The sequence below is a fragment of the Colius striatus genome, chromosome 2 (genome assembly GCF_028858725.1).
Source record: "Colius striatus isolate bColStr4 chromosome 2, bColStr4.1.hap1, whole genome shotgun sequence".
Taxonomy (NCBI): Eukaryota; Metazoa; Chordata; class Aves; order Coliiformes; family Coliidae; genus Colius; species Colius striatus.
Genome location: NC_084760.1, coordinates 60,308,938 through 60,318,934, shown reverse-complemented (window position 1 = coordinate 60,318,934; position 9,997 = coordinate 60,308,938). Strand labels below are relative to the sequence as shown.

The 9,997-nt window shown below is 43.1% G+C and overlaps 1 protein-coding gene across 1 annotated transcript; it reads left to right on the top strand.

Annotated features, from left to right (window-relative positions):
• Window positions 1-26: 26 nt before the first annotated feature.
• On the top strand, window positions 27-8,469 carry LOC104551148 (pantetheinase). The gene is made up of 7 exons (XM_061990718.1): window positions 27-1,739; window positions 1,829-1,959; window positions 2,906-3,098; window positions 3,577-3,868; window positions 4,875-5,248; window positions 6,094-6,264; window positions 6,643-8,469. The coding sequence occupies exons 1-7, from the start codon at window positions 1,527-1,529 to the stop codon at window positions 6,760-6,762; spliced, it is 1,494 nt and encodes a 497-aa protein (XP_061846702.1). The 5' UTR covers window positions 27-1,526; the 3' UTR covers window positions 6,763-8,469.
• The last annotated feature ends 1,528 nt before the right edge of the window (window positions 8,470-9,997 follow it).

Here is a 9,997-nt window from a genome sequence, read left to right as displayed (position 1 = left end):
TGAAAATATAATCCCCTTACTCCCTCCAGGTGCTTGGTAAAAAAAGGCAAGAGGAACTGAGGCAAGGGCGTGCCTGGCAAATTCACACTAGACTTCGTGACTTTGGTTGTGGCAAAAGTCTTTTTATTTGCCCTTGATACCAAAACTGAGTCCTAGAAGGGATCCTCTGTGGTGTACCCATTTGTTCCACAAATAAGAAAATGGTTGAGTCCTAGCAATTTCCCATCAGTTTCTCTTGTGAGTACTGGAATTTACAGAATTTACATGAGAAATAGCTCTTTCTCTGCCAGAGCCCTTTTTTGAGGGACTAGCAAGAAAAACTGCTATCAGCCCGCTGAACTGTGAAGCTTTAAGGAACAAGAGGCAAGCTTCCCCTGGGAACATCATGGCTACAGCTACCTTCCTCTTTTGATGCAGGTGTTAGACTTTTCTGAAAGTGGGAATGTACGTCTGAGTCTATTACAAAGTGCTGCCCCTGCCAATGTCAATAGTGAGAAGGAGCTGAGAGGACTAGAGGTATACACAACATGCACAAAGATGCAGATCTGTTGACATGCGACATAATTAGCTCTCCTTGAGGAATGACTTGTTCACTTACCTGACTTGTGCTGTTAGGACGTGGAAGTGGCCAGGATTACCAGAAGGAACACAAATGTCCTTGAAGTTAGTGAGCTGTCCTGCAATGCATGAACTTTATCAGAACTCCACTAGGAATTAGACAGGCTTAACTAACACTTCTAGTTTTCTGGCAACACATCTTCTCTCCGTTCCTTCACGTGAAGAATATAGGGGAAAAAAAAACCTGAAGAGGAGTCCTGGTTTCCAAATTTTTTGTTCAACTCAGAAGCATATCCTCCTGCCATGGTCTTAGACAGATGGTTAAAGCAGAGCAGTGGGCTCTCCTATGGAAAATTCAGCAACTTCCTGGCTGGGGTTGTGCTTGTCTCCTGTGAGGGCAGGTCTAAATACCCATCTGTCATTACTAACAAGGTTGTGCAATCCGTGAAGCTGTGAGATGTATACTACATGTGGCTAGATTGGAGCAGGCCTGAGCTGGAGTGGGACAGACAGTGTGCATGTGGCAGCACAGGACTGGGGCCCAGACACCTGCCTCCTGCTACCCATCGTGTTCCCCCAGGCGAGTCTGATGGAATGTGTCCATGATGGTCTTTGCTGAGATTTCCCAAGCTCTGCCTTGTTTTCCTGCTGGGAGCTGGGCTTGCCTCAGGTCACATTGCTGCTGCAGTGCCACACCTGCATCATTTGCAGATCTGGCAAGCAATGTGTTTCTTCAGCTGTAGCACAGTGGTGGCTTCCTTGTCAGTGGTGTAAGGCAGAATTGCTCAATGCTGGCAGCTCCCTTCCCTTTGCTCTTGTCAGGCTTTCCAGGCAGTGTGATTGTATCTCCTGCTGGCAGCTTTCTGCCACTCCGGGGAATTCCCAGGTGTTGTGTAAGACTGTCCTTTTAAAGCCCCTTGTGTTTGCTTGCCCCTGGCCTCCTCTTGGGTGACTTCCAGGCTCCAGCCATGAGGCTTCGTGAAGCTGGTGCCTCTGCTGTGCTTGTGGTGCTGTGTGCTCTGGAGGCCTGTGCCCTGGACAGCTACATTGCAGCTGTCTACGAGCACAGTGTGGTCTTGTCAGAGGACACTGAAGTGCCGGTTTCTCCTGAGGAGGCCTTGATGCTGATGGAGAAAAACATGGCAGTTTTGGAAGTGGCCATCAAAGAAGCAGCCAGACAGGTATTATGACAGAGAAATTCGTTTTGATAAATACTAACCATTTATTCATTTTCTTAATGGTCTGTTTTGGGGTTGTGTGTTGGTACCAGGGTGCCCATATCATTGTTACTCCTGAAGATGGCATTTACGGCTGGGTCTTCACAAGGGAAACAATATACCCTTATCTTGAGGATATCCCAGACCCACAGGTGGACTGGATTCCGTGTGCTGATCCTGGAAGGTACTGTCCCTACTGTGCACGTGGGAATGGTCCTGTGGGAAAGACAGCTACCTTCCGAGTGGTTGATTATTTTAAATGTCTTAAAACAACTGCTGTGAAATGAAGGCAGATTAGACCATGTTATTACTGTAAATTGGTTTGGACAACTTAGTCATTTTTCTTTGTCATTTTTTCTCACTATAATTCTTTTGATATTAGCTATTGTACTCATAAAGGTTTTCATGCTACAATTCTTTTGATTTAAGTTAGTGTTGAAATTTATTTAAAAGAAAACAAAAAACTTACAGAAATTTCTCTTTCAGTAGTTTTACAGTACTTTTTTATCAGCAACTTCAGCATTGCATGTGTGTTGTAGACAATGTTTAAGATACAGGAACATTAGGAATATTCATGACTGAAGTAATGGTTACTACTGAAAAGATATATTGTACTATTTAGAATTTGTGGTTTTGAAATGTGACATAGTAACCCTTTTATTCTGTCATTTTCCTTAATGAATTGCACTATTTTTAAAAAATGGTAATATTTAGTGAAAGATAACAAAACACACCATAGAAGAAACAAACCCTAAGATTCCTCATCACAGCAGCCAAATTGAGAACTGAAGCACAATGGCTGTGTTGAACCTATGTATTAGTGTAACATCAGTGCTGTGCTATGCACCAGCAGCAGAAGGGAGACTTGAAGGTGCAAAGATTTGCTCTCGGTGCAAGGGAACCCCTGTGTTTGTTGCTTGGTTAATGGGAAGTGAAGCCAGAGTTTCATCACGCTAAGTTTTGAAGCCCTAAACCGCTATCTTCCATTGAATAACAGAAAATTACAGTCTCCTATTAGATATGACTAACTTAAACCTATTATTGTTGTGAGCTGTAGTCTTAGTGTTGGCACTTTTATAGGTTGACTGGTTTTGATGTTTTATTTCCTTTTTTCCTTCCCCGCTGTTTAGGTTTGCTCCCTCACCTGTGCTGGAAAGACTGAGCTGTCTGGCAAGGAATAACTCCATCTATGTGGTTGCAAATATTGGAGACAAGAAGACCTGTAATTCCAGTGATCCGAGGTGCCCAAGTGATGGTCGCTATCAGTACAATACCAACGTTGTCTTTGACTCAGAAGGCAAACTGGTGACTCGATATCACAAGGTAAAAGGATTTTACAATATTCAGGAAGTGTGTGATCCTCTGGTGATTAAAGATGTAAAATAGAAGCTACTTCTCAGGCTTAAATGCATTTGTATATAGAGCAGGTGTAAGCCACTGCCTTATGATATCTTAATTCCTGTTATTCTGAATTTAATAGCAAGTAATTAAATTAATTAAATCTAAATAAGCCTTCTATTTTTTTACTGCTTTGCAATAGGAGTGGCACCTGAGATGTTAAAATATTAATGTCCTAAACTCTTCCTAAGTAAATAGAAATTCTCTTCACTGGTATAAATCAGAACCATGGATATTTGTGCTTGCAGTGTTATGAATTCTCCTTTTCAAAATGAAGATGTAGCATATTCACAAAACATGCTCTCTGTTACTGATATTTAAGTGAACAAATATTAGTCTGATTTAAATGGTCTGATTTCTTTTCTATTTTTTTTCCTCTCCATTCCTTCCCTACCTTGAACAGTACAACCTTTTTGTGACAGAGAAACAGTTTAATTACCCCAAGGATCCAGAATTTGTGACTTTCAATACATCCTTTGGCCACTTTGGCATTTTCACTTGTGCAGATATACTCTATCATGACCCAGCCGTGGTCTTGGCAAGCATATTTCAGGTTGACACCATTCTGTTCCCAACTGCCTGGGGTAACACTCTTCCACTGTTGTCAGCGGTGCAGTTTCACTCAGCGTGGGCCATGGGGATGGGCGTCAACTTTCTTGCAGCAAATACTCACAACTCCACTTTAGATATGACAGGTAATGTGATATTGCTCTAATTGGTCTTGTTTAAGTGGACAGTGTTTAAATCTATGTAGTGCAGTAAACCTGAGCAGAAATTCCCATTAGGTTTAGGCACGCATATACGTCAACAGGATTAGGACAAGAGAACTTCTACAGATATAAAGGAAATAAAAACATGCTCTGTAAGAACTCAGAAATTCTAAAATTGACTGGAACACACACAGAATCACAGATTTGTTAGTTTATGCTTGTGATTCATCTTCTGACCCTGATATTTATTGACGTTGTGGTCATGCGAAGGCTCAAAGTTTTTTTTCTTCCACTAGGTGGAAACCTAACTCTGGGAAACGTTCTTGATTGTCTTGCAAACTTCTGGGCGGAAGACCTCCTGCCAAGTTTTCTTTCCGGGCCCTGTTTTCACTATGTATTTTTCCTGAGCAGAGAAGTACAAGTTTTGTGAGCTTGTGCTTGCAACTGCTGTTCTTAAAATGTAGCCCGGTGGCAGTTGCAGGCCATTCCTTTAGTTCTCAGTCATTGATTACCTATGTCATACAACTCATATTCTTTATGGATAGGTTTTAGACCGAGCTTTAAAGATTTATGTGTTTATGTAAAGAGCTTGACTGTTGGTGATTTCTTTTACTTATCGATTTTTTTTTTTTTAGTTGACAATGTTGCCATTCATTTTAATCAGAAATACTGATTTCTAAAGCAGACAGTCTTAATGAGAAATGTGTAACTTCAGCTACCTAAATCACATATAATGGCATATAATTAGCACACTAATCTTGTCACAATACAGAGTTAGGTCTACCTTCCATTGATTGCAAAAAGCATTAGGTTAGGACTGTAGTCTGTGAAGGCTTATTTTAGCTTCAAAAAAATCTAGTAAATATTAGTTTAAAAACAATCTATTAAACATTAGAATAAAATCTGACATGTGTTTAGTTAGTGAAGACTGCTTGCTTATGCCATGCACTTGCCTTCAGATTAAAAGATTTCTGGTGTTATGTGTTTGCAGGGAGTGGTATTTATGCCCCAGATGGTCCGAGAGCATACTATTATAATACAGAAATGGAAAACGGTCACCTTTTGGTAACAGAACTGAGTTCATACCCACGTCTCTCTCCGGACTATCCTGCTGCTGTTAACTGGAGATTACATGCCAGCGGGATCAAGCAACTTCCATCAAACAACCACTATTTCAGTGGGGTTGTTTACCATGACCTCTTCTCCTTCACGGTGCTCACTGAACCTGAGGGAAACCGTGCCATTTGCCAGCAAGACCTCTGTTGCCATCTGAGTTACAAGATGGTAGAGAAGCAGAAAGATGACATTTATGTTTTGGGTGCCTTTGATGGGCTACATGTTGTTGAAGGAGAGTATTACTTGCAGGTAAAAGTCTTCTGTTATTAATTGGACAGTGGAAAGGCTGCAGTACTCTCTTTCCAACTCGTTTGCAATTGTCTCAATTTTGATTGAAGGGGTTTAAGAGGAATTTTTTAGGCCCCTCAGAAAACATTTGTTTTCTTCATGGTGCATTTTGACTTCATTAGGGGTGTTGCTCCTACTTTTCTGTTTATGTTATAAATTATGAAAGTGAAGACCCTGAGCTGACCCTGTGCTAAAACACTTCAAGGGAAAGAAGATTGTAGAGTTCACTCTTTCTTCATAGGGATGCTCTTGTCAAAACTGAGAGCTATTCTCTGCTCAGTGATTTTTACAGTTGTGCCAATGTGATTCTTTAACATACAGTTATCTAACAAAGGTAAGAAACTGAATATGGGTATAAGATTTGTATTCACGGGGCTTGGCAATGCGCTGATTATTTTAAATTTCACTATTAGGCTTTTTTTACGTGCTATGTCTTTACCTTTACAGTACTTCCACTAGAGTAGGCAAATAAGTATGGCTTCAGTTTTTTAGGAGACTCAGGCAGAGATGAGTGACTTCCTTAGATCACAAACTATTTCACATCTATAACTAAATATAGACACAGTATGCATGAATGCACACTAAACTTATAAACATGTATGCACATGGTAGTTTGCTGTGGTGCTGGCAAACAACTGTCTTTTTACAAAGTTTCAGGTGCTACACATGGATAATCTTGGCCTAAATAAATGAATACTTTTGTTGGATCATTTTTTCATTATAACAGCTTTTCTTACTATGAAATTCAGCTTTTGATTAATGAAAGTTTAGCAAAATTTTGACTTTCTATATCCTTCTCCCTGCAGATATGCACACTGCTCAAGTGTAAGAGCACAGATCAGAACACGTGTGGGCAGCCAGTGGAGACGGCTCAGACCAAGTTTGAGATGTTCTCCCTCAGTGGCACATTTGGCACCAACTATGTCTTTCCAGAAGTCTTGTACAGCGGAGTGCAGCTGGCCCCTGGGGAGTTCAAGGTAATGGGACGCTCTTGTGAGTTGTCAGGCTTGTAACACAAATGGCCAAAAAAGCCACTACAGGGCACAGGAGCAAATTGGTGGTTCTCAGTGTCCTCTATTTTGGCAGCCAACGTGAATCCAAGACAGCTTTATTTCTGCTGCATGTTCCTGGTTGCATTCATGCAGCAGGTCCATTTTGCCTGTTCTTTTTTATCCTGTCCCCCCAAATCCCCTAGAACAAGATCTCGCTCAAACAGAAGTGTGGTTTTTCTCAGACCTTGTCGTAGCTCCACATCTCTCAACTAGGTCAACATTAATGAATATATTATTTTGTGTTTGTCATGCAGTAGTACTGCTTCAGTGATATTCCTGTTTATTTTACTTTTCCATGACTAGGTACTAACTGATGGACGTCTTGTAAGTCGGAGTAGTACATCAAAGCCAGTTTTGAGTGTAACACTCTTTGGGAGGTGGTATGAAAAGGACCCTCCACACACAGAGCAAGCTTCACTGTGATTTGACCTGCAGATCCTTTTAAGATATCTTCTGCGTATTTCTACAGTGCTAATTAATAATAATTAATCATAATGTTAATTAATGGTAATACCTATAATTATAATGGCATTCTATTTCTCAGCTTGCCTTATCTAACTGTATAGTCACTGCACATTGATTTGTTGACTTGATTTTGAAGCAAAAATGAATTACTCTGATGTGCAGTTCTGTATGTATTTTTATATGATACCATTTGCTGTCATAAGCTTGACCTTGACACTGGAGACAAAAAAAAAGATTCTTCTGACTTTAGTGGTGTAGGATTCAGGCATGTAGCAGTGGGTTGTGGCCCAATAAGAACAGATTTTTAATTCTTTGACATTTTTGGTGGATGTCCTGGTTTAGGCCCATCAGGGAACAAAGACCACGATTAGCCTGAGTACCGAAGTGGGTGAGAATTGCTCAAGGGCAGGGAGAGCTTAATTGCCGCTTAAGGTTCAGGACAAAACAGACCAGGCTACTCGGTTTGGGGAAGAAAACAGAGAAAAAAATAATTTAATGCAACATCAACTAAAACATACCCCCAAAAACCCAAAACATAACCAAAACGAAACAACACAGAGTAATACATCAATGAAGAGTCCAACCAGCCTTTTTAAGAACACCTTCTTGCCACACCTCCCCTCTTCCCGGGCTCAGAGCCCTGATCCCGGAGTTTTTACCGTGCCTTCCCCCCCGAACGGTTCGGGGGGGCAGGCAGTGGGGGTTTCAGTTAGTCTGTTCCTGATAGCTTCTGCCGTTTGTCCCTCCTCAGGACGGGTGAACTCCACGCCAGTCGTCCCTGCAAGTCCGTGGGGTAACTCACACGCATGGCAGACCTGCACGGGCTGCTCCGACGTGCACCCATTCCAAAGGCTGCAGCTCCTCTCTGCCTCTCGTGTGGGGCTGCTCTGCGGCGTACAGGCTCTCCAACACGGCCTGGGCCATGGCCGTCTCCCCACACAGTCCCTCGCCCGTCCGGGCTCACTCACATGGAGCTGCTGGTAACTCTCGGTCCTGCCAAGGGTCTCCATAGGTTGCAGGGGCACAGCTTGCATTCTCGCCATGGCTTGCAGAGGGGTCTCTGGTCTACTGCTTCTCCTTCCTTCCTCCTCTGGCTGAAGGGTCCGCGTGGTCACCTCCATCTTGTATCACTCTTACACCTCCTGACTCGCATTTCAAATTCCCGTCCCCTAAATAGTGATGGCAGAGGCGCCAGATTGGCCCAGCCGGGCCGGAGGTGGGTGTGAACCCAGGAGCCGGGGGAGAGTCCGCAAACTCTTTACCGGGTCTTCACTGCAACCCGCTCCCCCTGTTACTAAGCCAAAAGCTGCTTCTTGCTAAACAAGAACAGTGGAGCAAGAAGTGGTTTCCACAATACTGTTCTACCTCATCTCTGAATACACGCACACATTTCTAAACTGGAGTTTAACTGAACCTTTGAAGAATGAAAGTTGAACTTTTATTGTTTACTTTGAAAAGTAAACACAAGTTTTCAACATCTTCATCAACGACCTGGATGAGGGGACAGAGTCTACCCTCAGCAAGTTCCCTAATGACACCAAACTAGGAGGACTGGCTCATTCCCCAGAAGACTGTGCTGCCATTCAGCGGGATCTCGACCAGCTTGAGAGTTGGGCAGAGAGGAACCTCATGAGGTTCAACAAGGACAAATGTAGAGTCCTGCATCTGGGAAGGAACAACCCCATGCACCAGTACAGGCTGGGGGTCAAATTGCTGAAGAGCAGCTCTGCAGAGAGAGACCTGGGACTCCTGATTGATAATAAGCTAAACATGAGCCAGCAATGTGCCCTTGTGGCCAAGAAGGCCAATGGCATCCTGGGATGCATCAAGAAGAGTGTGGCCAGCAGGTCAAGGGAGGTTCTTCCACCCTCTACTCTGCTGTGGTGAGGCCTCATCTGGAGTCCTGTGTCCACTTCTGGGCTCCCCAGCTCAAGACAGACAGGGAAGTGCTGCAGAGAGTTCAGTGCAAGGCTACCAAGATGATCAGGGGAATAGAACATCTTTCATACGAGGAAAGGCTGAGGGAACTGGGGCTGTTCAGTCTGGAGAAGAGGAGACTGAAGGGTGATCTTATTAACATTTATAAATATGTAAAGGGTGAGTGTCAGGAGGTTGGGACATCCCTTTTTTCTGTAATAGCTAGTAACAGGACAAGGGGTAATGGGATGAAACTGGAACAGAAAAAGTTCCCCTTAAACATAAGAAAAAACGATTTCACTATGAGGGTGAGTGAGCCCTGGCACAGGCTGCCCAGAGGGGTTGTGGAGTCTCCTTCCTTGGAGGTCTTCAAGACCCGCCTGGACATGTTCCTATGCGACCTGATCTAGGTGAACCTGCTTCTGCAGGGGGGTTGGACTAGATGATCTCTAGAGGTCCCTTCCAACCCCTACCATTCTGTGATTCTATGATTCTAATGTGTTTTCATGCCATGTTCAACAAGTCTGCTTGAATCTTTCTGGACAACAGTTTTATTTTAGTGTGTGGAAAATTTCATTTTCACAAAACTATTGATAACTGTGTCAACTTTTTCAAGCAGTCAGGCAGGTCCATATGAAAAAATCTGCAATTTTGCAGGTGAATATCTCTCTTCCCATGAAATTGTTGCTCATGCTAGTGTGCAAGCAAGAGTTGGGGCTGTGCAGGCAGATATTGGGGAAGGGTAGTGAACATTTGAACAGATGAATGCACTGGCTCATGTGTGAGTGCAAGCACTGCAGACTGTACTTTCTAATCAGGTGGCCTGGATTATATTATGTGGTGCAGCTCAAGTTTCTACATGCAGTAAATGCTGTTTGATCTGTAGGTTTGTTTTGAAATCATAGAATTACAATGGTTAGAAAAGGCCTTTAAGATCATCGAGTCCAAGCACTAACCTCCCACTGCCAAGCCCATCACTAAACTAAATCATATCCCTCAGCACCTCATCTATGTGTCTTTTAAATATCTCTAGAGATGGTCACTCCACTGCCTCCCTGGGCAGCCTGCGCCAGTGTCTAAAAAGCCTCTCAGTGAAAAAGATATTCCTAATGTTCAATCTAAAATTCCTGGCACAACTTCAGGCTAGTTACTCTTGTCCTATCATTCATTACTGGAGAGATCAACCCCCACCTCACTACAGGCTCCTCTCAGGTAATTGTACAGAGTCATCATGTCTCCTCTCTGCCCCCTCCTAGGCTAAACATCCTCGGCCACT

Bases quoted from the DNA above. Each gene is read 5' to 3' on its own strand.
- LOC104551148 (XM_061990718.1), top strand. From the start codon at position 1,527: ATGAGGCTTCGTGAAGCTGGTGCCTCTGCTGTGCTTGTGGTGCTGTGT. The intron at 3,099-3,576 runs GTAAAAGGATTT...TACCTTGAACAG, and splicing joins TGGTGACTCGATATCACAAG to TACAACCTTTTTGTGACAGA. The intron at 6,265-6,642 runs GTAATGGGACGC...TTCCATGACTAG, and splicing joins TGGCCCCTGGGGAGTTCAAG to GTACTAACTGATGGACGTCT.